Below are 17,936 nucleotides of genomic sequence, written 5' to 3' on the forward strand. Positions count from 1 at the left end.
TTTCTTCATCCCAATTATGATTATTATGAAAATTGAATATACCATCCCTGGTAAAACTAGCTTACTAGAGTTTGCTCTGTTTATAAAATTCATTATATCTCATAAGACAGATAGGACATATATTTATATGACTTTTTTTCATTAATTTTAGGCGTACAATCAGCTCCCGAAGTGGGAAACACCCTATGTATCGTGGCACAAGTTATACAATTATAAATTGGCGTGATTTTTATACTCTGTGCACGTTGCAATAATTCTTTCGTTTCTAAAGAACGAGAGACTGAATCTGAAAGTGAGACGTGAGCGCGGCTCTCGAAAGTTTGAAATCTACAATCTCGAAATTTCAGCTTTTCTCTGAAGCGAGGTCTGAGTCCGGGGTTCGCGAAATGCACGCGAGAAGTCTAGCCAGAGGGTGGGAACGAGACGGGTCCCTCGAGTATTGAGCCCGCAGTCGCGTTAGGGTGAAAATTCCAGACCCACCCCGCGTGGGTCAATTTACAAGTAACGAAAGTCGCTCGCGACACGCGATCAGAAGTTGTTTGTCACGTGATCACAGAAACGAGAAGCCTCTCGCAGAGAAGTCGCCCACTCTTCAAACGATCGAAACTCGAAATATCATGGAGCACAGAGGCTGCTCGAGTATCGCGTCGAGTAAGACGCTCGTGTTACGCACCGCACAGATCGTCTTCGATCGAATAAAACGGCGAAGGTGAGGAATGACAAACGGGACACGTGAAATCTCGACGCAGCTGCATTCTTGCGATCTGCACGAGGTGGAAGTTGACGTCAAAAATAAAGTCAAAGCAACCGCGAGTCGTCGTCGTCAGCGTGAAAACAGCAGAGATCACGAGGGTATCTTTCGAAGATTCGCGCGGCGTAGAAAAAAAAAAAAAAAAAAAAGAAAAAAAGAAGAAAGGGAAGAACAAATATATTTCATCTAACAGGAGGCAATAACTTTCGTTCCAGAACGATTGTCATTCGGAGTGGGTCGACTTGTTGGTTCACCAGCAACGAGGAGTCCCTCTCCATCGCACTCTCCTTGTCCAGACTCTCCTCCGTCGGATCGCCGGGACGGCGAGGTGGACGTGGACGTGGAAGAGGAGGAAGTGGACGTGGACGTTGAAGAGGTCGGTGACGAGGACGATCGCGATGCAACGTCGAGTCCACCGCGATCGTCCACCACACCTTCTCCGACCAGCGTGGCGATATCGCCCACCTCGAATCCACCGAAGAAATCCGGCGACACTTTCAGTGTTTCCGCTCTTCTCAGGCCGGATCCACCGTCGGCCCACTTGCAAAACGCGTCCCCTCACCGAGACACGGCGTCGATCGGCGCACATCCACCTCCGCCTGGATCCTCGATGCTCTATCCGCCGCTTCATCTCCAAGGTGGACTGTTACCACCTCATCCTCATCATCCTCTCTCGTACCTGCATCCCCAACTGCTGCCCCATCATTTGTTACCACCGCACTTGCACCCGCTGCTGCGTGGTGTTCATCCAGGTCACCCTGGCCTGCACACGACCCACACCGCGCACGGGCTCCATCATCATCCTCTCGGGGACGTCTACAGCTGCGTCAAGTGCGACAAGATGTTCAGCACGCCTCACGGACTCGAGGTGGGTTTAATCAGATGAGAAAAGCTTCTGAGAGGTAGCAATTTCTTGATGCATCGTTTAATGCCGCCGGGGTGAAACGCGAGTCTCTCTCTTTCTCTCGTTTCAGGAATTAAATTTGCATGATTGTTTTGGAAAGATGGCAGCAGCTATCGCTTGATATTCGAGGTTACTCAAACTTTGCTTCTCACGTGCGAATTTATCGACTTTGAGAGAAAAGGGATGATGCTCTCTTTAAGAAAGTATCGCGTTGATATTTTGAAATAATATACACACGCGCGTATTCATAGCGAAGATTTTTAAAAGTTCCAACGTTTTGACGAAGAACGTGTTTTTCTTTTTTTTTTTTTTTTTTATAGGTGCATGCAAGGAGATCCCACAATGGGAAGAGACCATTTGCCTGCGAACTGTGCAATAAAACGTTCGGCCATGAAATCAGCCTTACGCAACACAGAGCCGTGCATTCCGCGGAGAAGGTGTTCGAGTGCAAGCAGTGCGGCAAAGCGTTCAAGCGCTCCAGCACTTTAAGTACTCATCTTTTAATCCACTCGGACACGAGACCGTATCCCTGTCAGTTCTGTGGGAAGAGATTCCACCAGAAAAGCGACATGAAGAAGCACACCTACATTCATACCGGTGAGTGATAATTACTCTCTCGTTCAAGATTGAAACGAATGCCGTAAATTCTCAAATACACGATGGAGTTGAAATTCTCTCTGTTCGACATTGATTAAGAAAGTTGAATCTTTCGCAACAGTTCGTACAAAATCGGAAACTGAACGCAAATTTCTGAAATTAAAGTTTCATCAATCGATGAATACGGTTCAGCGCAAAAATTTCTATGAAATGTTGAAAATATTCACGGTTGAATTCAACGAGCGAAATCGTGCTCGTTCACTTTTAATGTCTGCAGTCGCGTGCGCGAGGAATTCCTCGTTTCGGTCGATCGCAATGGGGATGCCAGGGATCAATTAACAGAGCAACTTCGTACGATAAATAATGCAGTTAACCGTCTGGACGGAGTCTTGTCGTAAGCAAGAGGATCGAGGCACATGTGGCCAGTGCAGTTTTAGGGGTGGCGAGCCCCTCATTGCGAGCTTCACTCGGTAATAATCGTAATGCCTTTCGGGGTGCCCATCATTCTATCTTTCTCTTTGCTCTCACGATCTGGCCTGACACACTAGACCCCCAATCTTCGAATGAAATTTTTCTCTGACAAAAGTCCTCGCGTGGGAAACGCGAGCAGATATACCCTTCTATCCTCCAGAAACAACGTCCACCTCGTATTTTTAAAGAAATTCTTAATTTTTCAACGAACCTTCTCACATTTCTATTTATCGAATGTAAAATGTGCAAAATTTCATCTATTCCTTTGATCCGCGTTTCTCGAATATTTTATATAAAATGCAAAAAGAAACTCCTTTCGATCACATTGCCAATTGATCGTTTTTTACAAAGTTTCTTTTTTTTTACAAAGCTCTCTTATTACATATTTCTCGTTTAGTCTATCTCCTGATTCTTAGAAAATAAAAAGTTTCAAAGACTTCGTCAAACAGGGTCACTCAAGACCAATCGAGAATTTTTACATGCGGTGATCTTTTAACGTCGTGTCGGGGAAAACGTTTACCCTGTTCCCTTTCCGTGTTTGCCATCGACAGGTCGCGTCCCTGTCGAAAGTTGAAGACCAACTCATGCAAGGGAGCATCTCTTGGGTGATCGTAGGTGAGTGGTCGATGGTGTTGGGACACTTGGCACTTAGGTGTCTCACGGCTGATGGAGCGATGCTCCTTCAGGAGAGCGGTGGAAGCGAGTTGGAGGAACAGGCGAAGGAGCGTTCCAAGTCGGAGGAGGGGGGCCTGGGTTTTGTATCGTCTCCATGGCAACTCTCTCGATGTCTTATCAAATTATCACCTTGTCCTCCCCCATGCTCCTCCTTCTCCGCCTCCTTGTCGTTCTGACTGTCGTTCGCCTCCCTCTCATTCACCCTCGTTTCGGCGAAACAGCCGAAGAAGCACTCGTCGAAAAGAGGATACAAAGCGATGGTCACTTCCTGCAGGTTTCTAACAACCTATGGGACCCGTTGTCTACGCGCTGGTCACCTTCACGCACTACATCCTCGAGGGTCGCCACGGAACATTTAATTCATTATTCAGGGGGATGAAAAATTCAAGAGAGGCCGAAAGAGAGTCCGCCGGCTCGACGCAATTTTCTTTTGTCGTCCACCATTTCCCCCTTTTCTCTGTCTTGCTCTCTCGAGGAATATAAAATTGTTTCATAATTATCGTATAATTCCTTCGATTCTTTCCTAGTAGTAGATTTTCCCTGCAAATAATGTTGAACTCTTTGTGCTTTGATTTCTGTTATATCTGTTTGACGTATAACGAGTCACATAGCAGGACTGTCGATGAAACTTTACAAACAAACGTAGCTAGGACTCTCTCGCTCTTCAACACATCTAAAATCATTTCCTTCTTTCCTCTTAGTCCGGTTAAAATCTTAAAGCCTCCTCCCGGGTACACCACCACTGTGTTCAATCCGTAAAACGAAATCCCTCACCGACATGACCTCGAGGTGGCGTGCGTGCGTGCGTGGTGGCGTGCGTACGTGCGTACGTGCGTCAAGCAGTAAACCGAGGGTGTTCCGGGACTCTGCTGCTAATGATAATCAGTCCTCTCTTTCCAGTAGCCCCTTTCGTCCCCCTCTTGTATTCCTCGTTGGTCGTGAGCACGCGGGCCATGTGCAATAAGGGTGCGGCACCGTCGGATTCCCAGGGGACCGGCATGGCGTAACGTAAAATCATTATTAGGTAGGTAGGTAGGTAGGTGGTTGCTGGTGCACACGAGGGGTGGCAAGAGAAACGCGGTAACTCGGTGGAGGCGCGTACGAGGCGAGCGAGGCGAGGCGGGAGGCTGAAGCGGCGCTTACGGGGTTGGCAAGTGCGGGAATAAGAGCTCTGCAAATATTGTTCGTGCGCGAGCCAGCAGCCGGAATAGCTAGGCGAGGGGTCGAGCACGAGCGTTACTTCGCGTTAACCTTCGCTGTTGGCTGTGCCTTTTCGGCTGCGTTCTGGCCTACCAGTCAGTCGAGTGCCCACGGTCCTCGGGGGTGGCAAAAGGGGTTGACGAGCCGAACAGTGCTCGGTGACAGACCGACAAGTGGTCACACACCAACCGCTTTCGATGAGAAAACATTCAACTTATCTATTTCTGATGAGCCTTTCGTGGCCGTGTGGCGTTCGGGAAAATATTGCTCTTCGAAGTTCGCGCCAAAGTGTGCGCTCGCGTGGCGTTGACGATTTGAACAAAAAAAAAAAAGAAAACTGAGACGCCCGCTGACGGAGCCTAACATTTGATATTTGGCAGCCGACGGTATCGTTCTGTTCAGTTTGTTTTCTCTGGGTGTAATTTGGGTGGATATTTTGTAGTGACAGTATGAGACGTTGCTTAAATTAATAATTGGTAAAAATAAGCAGAACGCGCTGTTTTTTCCTCCTAGAATTCATTTTATTTAAAAAGTATAGATGTTTCGTAATTAATTGCACATTTCATTAAAAATTGAAATAATATCGGTGTCTTTGCTTAAAGTAGAACTCCATTTATTTGACTTAAATTGTAATCAGTATCCAATTATAACACACAAATGTAACGAACCGTTGTATAAATCATTTCTTTGAACGTAAACTCGTATTGTAAGAACGAAAAGTCATTGTTTATGGGGAGAATCAGAGGGTATCGGGTTTTCTATTGCAATGTAATGCAATAGAAAATTTAACAAATTGCTCGAGAAGATTCGATTCGCTCGTCAGCGATCACATGGGTACAAAGTTCACGTACCAAGCGATGCTCGGTGATTACACGAAAATGTTATTATCGATCAAAACGCGCGTCTTTCTAGCATCGGGACAATAAAGTTTTAGGGGTGCATGCGCGCTTAAACACACATGCTTGCCACTACGATCGAACTAGCAACAGTGAATGTTTTCACAATAAACAGAACCTGTCCACCGACGGTGCGAAGTCGATATAGGGATGAAGATCGGGCCTAGGGTTGCCACACACCGTCTGTACATCTTTTCGATCTCATCACGTAGACCCAGCCTGTATAGGCTCGGTGTTTATGCTCGCTGAGATGCCGTGCACTCCAGTTGCAAAGAGACGGCCCTCGTTTTTCGAGGTTCAATCACGCTCGTCGTAAATCGTCGTCGATCCCCTCGTTCGCGATTTCCTCGGACGTTCGTACGGACGTTTCATCTCGATCGATACGAGGGAGTGGATTTCGATCAGACTGACATTCGATGCAACACGCCGCGAATAGAAGGCGAATATTTCCTCGAGCAAACGATGGGAATTAAGATTCAGTTCTGTTCTGTTGGTATTAGACGTACGATTAATAGAAATAGAGATAGAAAATGTTATTGTCGCAACAGCAAAGTATCTTCCCAAAAATAAAAAAAAAGAAAACAATATTCCCCAACATACTTTGTCCAAGGGGCATTCTTTCGAAATAAATTGGAGACGATGATAATTCCTGGTCAACGGAGATAAAGGACCACGATTCACGAGCGTACGCGGAGAGTTTTCGAGTTTGTGGTCGGAGGGACGGGGCCGGTAACTAAACGGGACAACTCTATAAACATGAAAGAGATACGGACGCGTTCCGCCGTCGTATTATGAATTTAGCGGTGGCTCTAATGTAGGGATACCTGGCCGAACGTCTCCCTCAAACTCACCTCGAGGGTGCGGTTATCGTATACCCGGCGAGATACAAGGCGTGCAACCTACCTACAGCCACCTTTGTGGCCGCCGTACGCCATACACTGCCTCTGCGCGACTCTATCTTCGTCCGTCCCACGCGATTCCTCCCTCTCCTTTCTATGTAGACGAGACAGGGCTATTAGAGGTTTCCGGCTGACTTGGCGCCCCAACAGGATCGGGGGCGCCGCAACATCCCTCTAAGCTGTTTAAACTTCGCGACATGCTCCGGGAGGACCGATGCTCTGGCCCCGCGCCTTTCGCTCCACCTTCCTCGTCTTTCGCCCCCGTTTTCGTCTTTACGGCTCGTTAGCGACCGCCGCCTATCCTCAACCACCCCCACCCCACCCCCCTCTCCCACCGAAATAATAGTTCACGTGCGACACGGCGGCCCTTGCATTTTTGAACTGGACTCTCCTCGAACGATCGAGTGTTGCAACTCGCGACGTTGGATGTAATTAAATTTTAGTGGAAACTCGTACGTATTTATCAGTTAAATTTATAAAAAATACCTACGATTCATTTATTTATTAATCGTCATGATTCAATATATATTTAAAACGAATAGAAAGTAGACGGAAGGTACATTTTCCAAATTTTTCCCGCGAATGAGTAAAAATTCGCCAATTGAGGGATCAATTTGGGAACAAAGTCTACTTTTATATATAAAAAGATTCTGCGGGATATTTAGTCGAGGAGAAAGAGAATTCGCGCAACGATTGATGGTCGAATGTTAGGAAAATTGACGCGCAGGACGGGAGATCTGTCAGCAACGATGGCTTGCCAGATCGCAGGAGTGAAAACCACCGTGGCAAGGGGTGTAAATAAATGGGAAGCCTGTTCGTTAGACTACGTGGCGTTACATTTAATGTCACGCCGGTGAGGCGGCATAAGCAACCGATACCGCATTAAACATGCAAATTCGCACGGTATAACGTTCCACGGATCCAAGGCATCATCCATGTAGCGGCGAGTGGCGCATAGTGTTCATAGTGAACCGGCATGATTAAATTTCCAGGGATATCGACATGCCAGAAGCACGTCATCCCCTTCCACCTGGCCCGCCATATCTCGCCACTCTGTATCCTCCTTTTTCGCTTCTCCACCTATCCGCGTAACCGGTAGCTCGAAACCCAGGCCAGCCTCGGCCTCTGGGCTCGAAATTAACTGCGCGCAGAATGCCAGCGTTTGCATCCACGTGTTCATACGTATCCTGATTAACGAGAGTCGAAATCCTTTCGTATCACTTTGACTTTTTTCGTCTCGTCCCTCGTTCCAACGAGATTCCCCGAGTTGAGACCTACTTGCACGACGAAAATTCACGAAAATTCTCGGCAGTAATAAATCAAAAGATACATTTAGAGAAAGACCCTACTCTTCTGAACGCGATCGTATTTATTTATATACCCTGTGTAAGATTCTATTTCCTCGAGAACGATTCGAGCCATACGCCAGTAATTCACCCGTGGCCGATAAGGGATTTGGCGGAGCAATCTCAATAGGCGGATAAGAGAAAGTCGTCTGTGAGTCACAATTGTCAATTAAGGTGCGCGTACACGGAAAGCGGGCCGACGTCAGGGCGTTCGCGCGCAGATCGGATTTGTCACGATTCCTAATGTTGATCGACGCTGTAATAATTTAATAGCCATACATCCGCCGTGATCGTCCGGGAGAGGAGGATTATTATCGCGGATCCCTGCGGTATACCGAAAGCACTAAGGAGCTAACAGACTTAGCTCCGGGTATCGTGTTTCCTCCTTGCCTCACCTCGCAACCTAGCTTTCGCCCTCTTCTTGAATTATCGCGACCAAGTACTGGCAATCGGAAGCGCATCCGCGTTACAATGTGTGCCGAGTAATAAATAGACACGGGTAATATTCAAATTAATTTTACTCGAGTTGAGAGACGAAGCTTGTAGCCATCAAATTCGGTAATTCGATATTCGTTCTATCCAGTGAAATTAATACACTGTTTCTTCTTCCCGAATTTGATAGCAAAGTTTACTTGGACGTGCGTTCGTGCGCTCTCTGTTAAATTAAATTAAATCGACAATACGATGTGGATTTTGAGTAGACTTTGACTTTGTGATGTGCAGCAACAATTGTTATGTATGAATGGCTGTAAAAGCTACTTGCATATCGTTCTACATAATAATTATTCAAGTGCGTCAATGATGAAGTTTCTAACATTTGCAACTAATAGTAGATACTTCCATGCGGCTAGAGAAATTAAATACTTTGCAGGTGAAATGTTGTATCTTCGTTGCAAATACTTTTTAAAACCATCGTAGAGTGTGAAAGATAGCGAAAGATAATTTATCAAAGAGAAAAGAATTTTTCCAATCCATTTTTCAAAACCTGCAAAATCATTCAAACTTTAAATATTCTTCCAAAGAAGATTGCAACCACTTTTAATTGTCTCCGACTCATCGATCAAAGTGTTACCTTGAGAAAAACTCTTTCCATCGTCGCGAGTTGAAACGCTTCTCGTCGAGTCGACGATATTTTTCATCGCGGAAAACCGACCGATGTTGGCGATTTTTCCGTGTTTACCAGGCATTTCGTCGTCAGGCCGGAATATCAGTACCGTGGAAAACATTTCCAGCTGCAGCCCAACCGCCGCAAATTCCCAGGGCTGTGCTCTTGTCATTGGCGGCCCCGCGTCCACCCACCGACGCGGCCACCCTGTATCCCGGCGTGGAAACCGATGTAGCCTGTCGACTGTTACGCGACGGCATATCAAACCCGAACACACGTATACACCCGTTGCATCCGCGTCGGTGTGGCCGCGTGCGACACGCGTTCGCGTCCTGTTGGCGTTTTAGCCGGCCACTTCATCCGCTCTGCTCTCGAGTTCACTCGTGTACGCGTGAAATAGTAAATACAACCGAGTTGTTGGATTCGACTGACCCATGGGACTGCTGACACTCGTTGACCGAACGCTGCTGCCGGATGAACGACACGACGGAGTTGTCGGAGGATAAGAAATTTCATCAGGCGACGGTGGAGAGGGTGGTTTACTTGGATAGCTGAGGTAATGATAGTTGCGAGGAATTTTTAGTGTAATATGTTGTTTTGCCGATTAAGTGACATTAAATGGTCGAAAGACGTGAAGTCTTGTAGATTTCGAAGACTATTTTCTTGGATAATGATTTTCCATAGATTCTTAAAGTAATTTTCTTTTATCCATTGTCTTTTACGATTGAAAACAGTTTCGATTATAACGTAACTCTGTCGTTTTATTGCTCGAATGTTTCACGAATTCGAGTTTAAACAATTAAGACAAAAATTCGGAGATTGTAACACAGTAATCGAGGTAGGAGTCCGTCCAACATTTTCGAATGTTCTTCGAGAAATTGTTTGATTATTTAGTTTTTCTCGACGGATCCGCTAGCAAGTTTTAGTCAGTCAATGATCAATCGAGACCAGCTCCGCTGTGAGAAACGTCTTTTCCCCGACGAATCTTTCGGAGAATCTACCCCGATGCTCGCTGGAAATCCCATTACCCGATCGAAATAAAACACGGACGGGGATTCCGATTTGAAAGCACCTGGATTCTTTTCCCTTGTTTCGTGTGACAGAAACGAAGCTCTCTCTCTCCCTGGGAAAAAGATTCGCCCGAAGTCGCTGGGTAACGCTTACGCGAAGCTTTGCAGACGCGCAAGAAAATCCATGCCCGGGCCCTCCTCCGCCCCCGATATGAAATATGAGATATGGTACTTTCCTTCGATTTTCTTTCTCTCGTTTCTTGCGAGGATTTCAGTCAGAGGGTAGGGACGCCCCCAGAGGGTCTGAACGTGGTCGATGAAGACGAGAGGAAATCAATGCCTCAGCCAGAGTCCGGTTCACCTTCGTTTCTCTCTCTCTCTCTCTCTATCTATCTATCTATCTTCTCTGGCCACTCCTCTTCGCCACTCGTTCCATTTCTTCTCGAATTTAAACAGAATCCTTGATTCTCTTCTGTATATAATATTTCTCTTTAATATGAAAAAAAAATATTTCAAATTTTCCGATTTTTCTTTATATTGTATTATTGAAGTATCGTATGTAGCCTCGTCTTACAGCAAAGCTATGCGAAATATTTGAGACAAAGTGTGCCTAGAACGTTATTATAGCATTTGATTCTCAACGCTGGTAACCGACATCTTGCGCATCTTGCATAGTTTTATATACAAATATAAAAGGAATAAAGTCCTCGTAACATTCTGTATCATTTCTCGCGATGATTATTCCCGTGTTTAGTGAACAATTTCCAAGGTCTCTTGATCGAATTCTGAAGAACTTTACTCCTTCGTATCCACCCTATCGACAATCGCTTGGAAAACGAAGAAGAAGTATCCCTTTTCCCGTGTGAACGTCCCGTCAAAACAAGACCATTCGACAACGAGACGATGGAGTCGAAGTTGGTCGTCGCCCCGATGGCGAAAGCGATCAAACTATCGTCTTGGTTTTCCGCTCTCGAGAGTTCCTCCGGGCTGAAACGGAGGGTTGGAAGATCACGGGGGATGATGTTTCCAGTGAGCACTGCCGGCTGCCAGGCAGAAGAAGAAGAAGAAGAAGAAGAAGAAGAGGAAGAAGAGAAGGAGAATTAGCGAAGGAGAGAGGACCCTCGCAAGATTTCCGGGAGTTTAATATAGTTTTAGGGGCGTCGGCCGACAGCCCAGGGGTGTAATGGCGTCTTAAACCTCAGGGGCTCTCAGTTTCGACTTTCTCGCGTCTCCCTCTTCCGTTTCCTCCGTTCCTGCGAGATGTTCCTTCTAAAAAATTGAGAGCACAGAATCTCTACTGCTCAGCCAGTTTAAATCTTTCAGCGGATCTGCCGTCTCTCGCTCTCTGCAACCACGAGCCAGTTGCATGAAGAAATGTTCGCGTGCTGTATTGTTTAGTGCTAACGTGGTTTCGCGTCCGTGTATTCGACACACTCATTGCAGACCGGATGTTACGACGAACCACGTATTCGTAGACGTATGTGTGTATGTGTGTGTGTGTGTGTGTGTGTGTGTGCACTAGAAACGACGACCAGAGGAAACATAGAATGCGCTGATGTGCATTCACGTCGTAGACGAAGCTGCGGAGCCGTGGTGGCTGGGTTTCTTACTGGAGATGAAGACGAAAAGGGCAACCTCGGTGCAAAAGCTCCGACGGTTCTTGATTTTTACGAGCACGTAAATTTCCGGAGACGTCCCTACTCCTAGGTTCTCCGTCTTCCTCCTTTCTCCTCGCCTCGTTCCTTTTCTTTCTACCGGGAATTCTTTCGCTCAACGCTCTCTCCGGAGAACTGGAACTCGCCGGAGCGAATATTTGAAAGATTGAACGTTCGTGAGAATTTTTCCAAAGAACAGAATTTCCCTGTCTCGGGTCCGTCCAGTTTTGTGAATTCTCTTCGCGAGCGTTGCGTATGTTTGTACATTTAGTCGACGAATTGAGAGTTCGGTGATTGGGTACTCTTTTATATATTTCAAATATAAGCGTTCGGTTTGCGAGAGATTTTTCCAGAACGATTTATATCGAGCCTCCGGGCAACCTCGGTACGGAAGGCTTTTGATTTTACGGCCGCGTAAATTCCAAACGGTACTTGCAGACTTCGTTTTCCGCTCTCCTCATTTCTCGCCCCCCGGTTCTCCAGTTTCTCGCTTAACGTCGTGAAAATTCTATTCATTCTACCATTTCATCCGGCCGCGCAGAACTCCGTGGAATTTCATCGAGCGCCGGCCCTGGCGAATTCCACCAGCACGCCCTTGACGGCTCACCCTTAACCCTGAATCCTCCCTTGAATCCCGATTTTAAGTGTATCCGAAATCGTTGTGGTTCCTCTCGTTACACAAATTCTCCACGACGTTTTAACGTCTAGAATCTTAACAATTCTTCTTCTCTAAATTTACAATTAGCTTGACTCTTTTTATATATATACATATATTGCACCGCTCTCGTTTGTCAATTTTCGTTTATTTTAAAAAATTGCAACTATTCACCCACTCGTTTTACGAACTCTCCATCACGCCGAGTACTTGAATTCTCCCATCGATTCTCGTTTCAAAGAAACTGAAAAGCAAGCCTTTGGATAATTTCTGAAATTCGGTCGTTAATCGTTTGCCAAAATCTCCGTCGACAGCGAACGTTCAACATCCACCGCGGAAAGAAACGTTAACGTATCGCGAGAACGTGTTGGGTGAAATCAAAACGGCCGGCAGTTTATCCGAAAAGAAATCAAGATAACGATCGGGTATAATCGCAAAGGTGATCGACGGGCCGGTCGTATCGGCGGGGCGAGATTGAAGGCCCGGCTAACGAGTTGTTTATGGATCCACCCACCGCCTCACCGTGATCTCTCTCGAGGCTGTGTGCGCGCACGTTTGCGTGTGTTCATCCTGTATCTAACCGGACAAACGTTGGAGGAGTGGACGTAGCAGCCGAAATAGGGGAGTCCATTAACGAGCCTGTGCTGCCCTCCGCCAGGATAGTTCGCATTGCTCGGATTCTACACCCTCTTCTTCCTTCCCCGGATCCTATTATCCTCTATCTTCGTCGTGGACGAAATTCTCCGACAGGCCTCTCCTTCTTCCTTTCCTTTTCCTTTTTTTTTCCCTTCCTTTTTCACCCCCTTTTTCATCCCCGTCCGATTGAACGTCTCCCTCTTCCCCTCCGCGAGAATCGTTCCTCTTTCTCTTTCTGTCACTCTGCGCCACCCTTTCTCCATTGGACGAGCTCTCTCCCGATCTCTCACCCCTCTCTCGTTTGATCTCTCTTTCTCGTTCTTTCGCGATCCACCGCCGGGGTTATCCCCGGTAGTCATGGCAACACGGGGGTTGGAGCCGCCCCCGGCCGCCAATCAGAACTCGCGGCCACCACGAAGAGAAACGAACAGCCACCCTACGCCGTTTCATCCACCCGCCTGTACACGTTTCTCCCACCAGCCTCGCGCGTAACCCAGACTCAGCTGCGCTCCTCACCGCTCCTCTCTCTCGCGCCGTGTCTGCCGCGATCTCTTCTTCCCTCTGCCTCGCCGCCGGGGAGGCTGAGATTCTCGCTTGGGAGGAAATCTTGACCGGGCGTGCCCCGCATCCCTGATACCACCCCCTCACTATCCACCCCCTCTGAAACACCACCACTATTTCCACAGGAGTGTCTGTCGGCGTTCGTTCCCTCCGCTCGTACCTCGCTTGTACGCGCGCTATCGCCAAGGTGCTCGGCTAAACAGTCAGCCTCTGCTTTCCGAATTAACGGCCCTTCCTGACCGCCACAATGTCCAAGCGAGCGTGAATGGCCCGCGCTGTCGCCGGAGAGATTTCGATCGACTCGTACTACTTGCAGCCAGGTGCTTTACGGCCGCTCGTTTGCCCCCGTGACGGGGCAATTCTTTTGGTCGCTTGGAATGCGAAAATGGGAGACGCGGTCTCGTTGGAATGTTACTATTAGAATACAAATTTTTATGCAAATTCGAATTTTGTCCTTTTTTTTTTTTTCTTTTTGAGAAAATTGGAATTTGTTTCATTCTTGCATCTTCAAGTTCTCCACGATTGCAAGAACATCCGTGGTTTAATTATTAGGTTTGGGAGAAGGGTTGAAGGGATTTTTAAATCGGAATGCAGAGATTTTGTTTGACAATTGCACGTCACACGACTTTGGAAGAAATTTTCGTTGACATAGTCGCTGCTGCTTAATTAATCTTCCATTTGATCGAGTCATTTTCCACTGACATCGTCTTCTGTTGCAGGTGAGAAGCCTCACAAGTGCCAGGTATGTGGCAAAGCGTTCTCCCAGAGCAGTAACCTAATCACGCATTCGAGGAAGCACACGGGCTTCAAACCGTTCGCTTGCGAGCTTTGCGGCCGTGCTTTCCAACGGAAAGTCGACCTGAGAAGGCATCGAGAGACCCAGCACGCAGATCTGAACACGTCTCAACGGCCGTCGATCGGATCGATCCCCGGCCAGAACTCTTTGCCGAACGGGAATCCGCCGATGATGCAGTGAACAACTCCCGAACGATAATCAAAAGAAACGAAACGTGTAAACTCTGTCTCACCTCCTCGCTTCGAGAGGAAGCTAGTTGGTTGGAAAAGATGTTGATAATCGAATTCTCTTTTCGAAATGGTGCAATCGACGTGGATAACAACCTCGAGGATAATCGACGCGACGGATCTCATTTCTCTTCGTCGTCGGAGCAACAAGCAAACTTCTTTCACGCTGTGAAAGAAGCAGTGCAGTACATCGAACTCTTTGTCTATTTATTGTTTGATAATTCGACGAACGACGCGTTCAACTTTTCTTTTTTTTTTTTTATTTCTCTTTCTTTCGAGTGCAATCGAGTGCGAGGCTCTCGTCGAGAGAGAGAGAGAGAGAGAGAGCTCGCCTCCGAGTTCGTCGAGTGGAATGCAACCGTACATTCCGATACCAGTTATTCCAGACCGTGGTTGGAAACGAAGGAAACGCGTGCAAAGTGATATACGCGCACGCGTAATTATTACCAAAGCTGTACATTCCACGTAAATCGCGGCTCGAGCAAGAACCTACTATGGTAGGAAGGGATCCGATCCTTACACACACTCTACTCGATTCGTCAACGTTGTTTACCGAGATTGTTAGGCGTTTTATTTTAGTGGATTCTACTCGAAGGCGAAAGTGTGTCCGGTGGATGGACCATCGAGAGATTCCTTTGTTTCCAGCGTCGCTACACTCCGTGTTGAATCGTTCGTTAAGTATTGATAATCACCACCTATCTTTCTCTTATTACGTAGACGTTTACGCGACGTTTATTTCGACGATTAAACGAGTTTAATTCCGATAATTAATGCCGCTGCTGTTTTTATTGAATTTCACGATGCTCGAAGACGCAAACGAGAACGTGACGTAGAAATACGTTTTATTCGACGATGTAAATTTACCGGAGCTCGTTTCATCGTCGACAGTGGACAACGTGTAAGAAAGTACCGGCAGCGTACTGTATTTTGCATATCTCCAGCACCTATCGTTCAAGGAAAGTGCATCACCCACATCCAAAGTTGCAACTGTGACCAAAAGAATCAACTTGTAAATAGCACATAGATCGTATCTCGCCTAGCGCTAAGCGTATAAATATATACATATATAAATACGAGTATAAATAAACGACGAAAAAAGAGGAGAAAGCCGTAAAAAAAGAAAACGAGTCGAGGCTATAAATATTATAAATAGAGAGACGGGATTGAAAGAAGAGAAGCGATTCGTCGATTAATGTAAATATTATTAATAATAATAATTGATATTGATATTAATAATTATTATTAATAATAATAAATAATATTAATCGAGAAATTTAAAAGAAAAGGGGGGGATGAAACGTCCACCTTTTGAGTCTCGTCCTAACGAGAATAATTGTATTCTTTCTCTCTTCACGCTATTGAAGTTTTTATTGTTGTATCATTCCTATCATTATGTAAGTATTGTAATTAGAGAACTCGCTATTAATATTATTGCCAATTATTATTATTATTATTATTATTAATATTATTATTATTATTAACAATAAATGCTGTTACCATTTGTAACTCTCTCTCAGTGACACGAATCAATCCCCCAATCTTTCTTTGCCGATTAAAACTTTTCACAATGACTTTAACGAAAAATATTATTTACATCATCGTTACTCGAATAAAGACCAGAAGACCTGTTTGAAATTCTTCGAGCTCTCTTTCATTGTCCCTTAGTATTTTGTAGAAGCTAGTCTTCCAATTTCTTTTGTCCTTTCCCACTGGAATAATCTTTTAATCATTTGTCCCACCGGATTGTCATTGTAGAGGCTCGACTTTCAACTCTGTCAAGGTTGATCTTTCAAATTAGCGTCTCAAGATTTATTCTTTACTCTTGACAGCCTAGCTCGCCCTCCGACTCTATCAAATCGAATCTTTGAAAATAATTTGTCAAACATAAATGATCAGCTATTAAATAGTTCGTCGTTTCAACCGTTCGAGAAATTGAAAATAACGTAGAGAGAAAAGGACAGCGTGCTGTAAGAAACGAGCATTACCAGCCTAGGAAGAAAGGACAGAATTTTAGGGGCGATTAGCGAATGTATTAACCTATAACGAAAGTAACGAGGGAGGGAAACGATCGAACTCGTAGAATTAATCATTGACCAAGGGAATCTGGCTGGCTCGGATCAGACTCGTTTCAGGCTCAGCGCGACTCGCCGGGTGTAATTCGGGGTTAAACGGCCGTGCCAATTAAGCAGACTACCCTTAACGGCGAACCCCTTAACGGCCCAATATGTTTTCCGTCGAGTTTCGTTCGTCGAGTTTCCTCGACCCTCCCTTTTTCTCTTCCCCGTTTCTCTTCTCTCTCTCTCTCTCTCTCTCTCTCTCTCTCTCTGGTATACCTCTCATTATTTCGCATCCCAGGAAAACGTACATCCCCCACGGAGAGAGGGAAGCACCGTCCGGAGACGTGAGATTTTCCCAGAAACTATCTCCCTCTGTCTGGTCCTCTCAGCGAGGACCATTCGCAGGTTTCGCGCGGCAACAGCAGGAAGGACACATCGTTGTCGAGAACGGGGAAGGAAAAACGAGCGAGAGAAGCGAGCAGAACGTAGGTGGTTGAAGTTGGAGGGGAGGGGGGAGCGAAAGGAGAAAGGAGAAGCGTTACAGCAGTGACTGCGCGACACCATGACGCAGCCACGGGGGCAGATTGGACAGTTATTGCATTCTGGGTAAGATTAATTGATATGGGGACTCGCGGGGGTGGATGGGACACGCCGCCCGCTTAAATCGTGTCTCAGAAACGGGGATGAGAGGAACGGTGATTAACCGATTGCACCGAGTGAACCCGGTAGAACCGAAAGCCAACCCTCGTTCTCTCTCTCTCTCTCTCGCTCACTCCGTCTCACTCCGCTCGTTACCTGTTTCTCTCGTTCGCTCTCTGGTTTCATCCCCCCCTCTCTCTCTAACAGCCATTGAGTAATAGAGAGCCTCTCATTATTAAATAGCGCGAGATGCTGTCGGTGAGAGCATTCGTTCGGCTGTTGACGTAATGACGTGATTACCGGGAGCACCGTATCGTTGGCCAGATTTATGAAGCCTGTTCATTTCCTCCGGACAGGTACGACCGGTGATCTTCCACCAATCTGCCGACCTTCGTCTATCCCGACTCGCGCTTTTTACACGTTGCGTTTTCTTGATTATTCCGATCGCGTGGGGTGAGTTTTAATTTTCCGAAAATAGAATCTTTTCGTCTAGTGTCGCCTGCTTTTCCCTTTTTTTATTTTTGTTGTTATATGGAGAAAGATGTTTAGAAGTTCTTTGTACAATTACAATGTTTCGTTAATACTGTCGCAATGCAAGAGAACGTTCTAATATTAGTAATATATAAAATTTTACTGAATGAGTTCAATTTAGAAATTTTCCGACTCGAACGTGCGTAAAAGAAAAGTTCGAAAGTGTGCAACTTGTAATTTATACAAATCGCTATAGTTGTTAATTAGTAAATTATTATCATTTGAAAAAGGAACGTAGCGACAGCTTCTCACTTTATGTTCACGAATTTAATTGTAAAATCTTTTCTTTGCGTTTAAGAAATTCAGCCTCTATTTTTCAACTTGC

General features: G+C 46.0%; 1 protein-coding gene across 1 annotated transcript; it reads left to right on the plus strand.

Moving 5' to 3' along the window:
* The first annotated feature begins 716 nt into the window (after positions 1–716).
* On the plus strand, positions 717–15,508 carry LOC122536851 (zinc finger protein 358-like). Its single transcript, XM_043669571.1, has 4 exons — positions 717–852; positions 967–1,619; positions 1,976–2,252; positions 14,081–15,508. Exons 1-4 carry the CDS (start codon positions 717–719, stop codon positions 14,335–14,337), a joined length of 1,323 nt encoding a protein of 440 aa, XP_043525506.1. The 3' UTR covers positions 14,338–15,508.
* The last annotated feature ends 2,428 nt before the right edge of the window (positions 15,509–17,936 follow it).

Source organism: Frieseomelitta varia, unplaced genomic scaffold (assembly GCF_011392965.1).
Source record: "Frieseomelitta varia isolate USP_RPSP 00005682 unplaced genomic scaffold, Fvar_1.2 scaffold_874, whole genome shotgun sequence".
Taxonomy (NCBI): Eukaryota; Metazoa; Arthropoda; class Insecta; order Hymenoptera; family Apidae; genus Frieseomelitta; species Frieseomelitta varia.

Bases quoted from the DNA above. Each gene is read 5' to 3' on its own strand.
- LOC122536851 (XM_043669571.1), top strand. From the start codon at position 717: ATGACAAACGGGACACGTGAAATCTCGACGCAGCTGCATTCTTGCGAT. The intron at 853-966 runs GTATCTTTCGAA...CTTTCGTTCCAG, and splicing joins AAACAGCAGAGATCACGAGG to AACGATTGTCATTCGGAGTG. The intron at 2,253-14,080 runs GTGAGTGATAAT...CTTCTGTTGCAG, and splicing joins GCACACCTACATTCATACCG to GTGAGAAGCCTCACAAGTGC.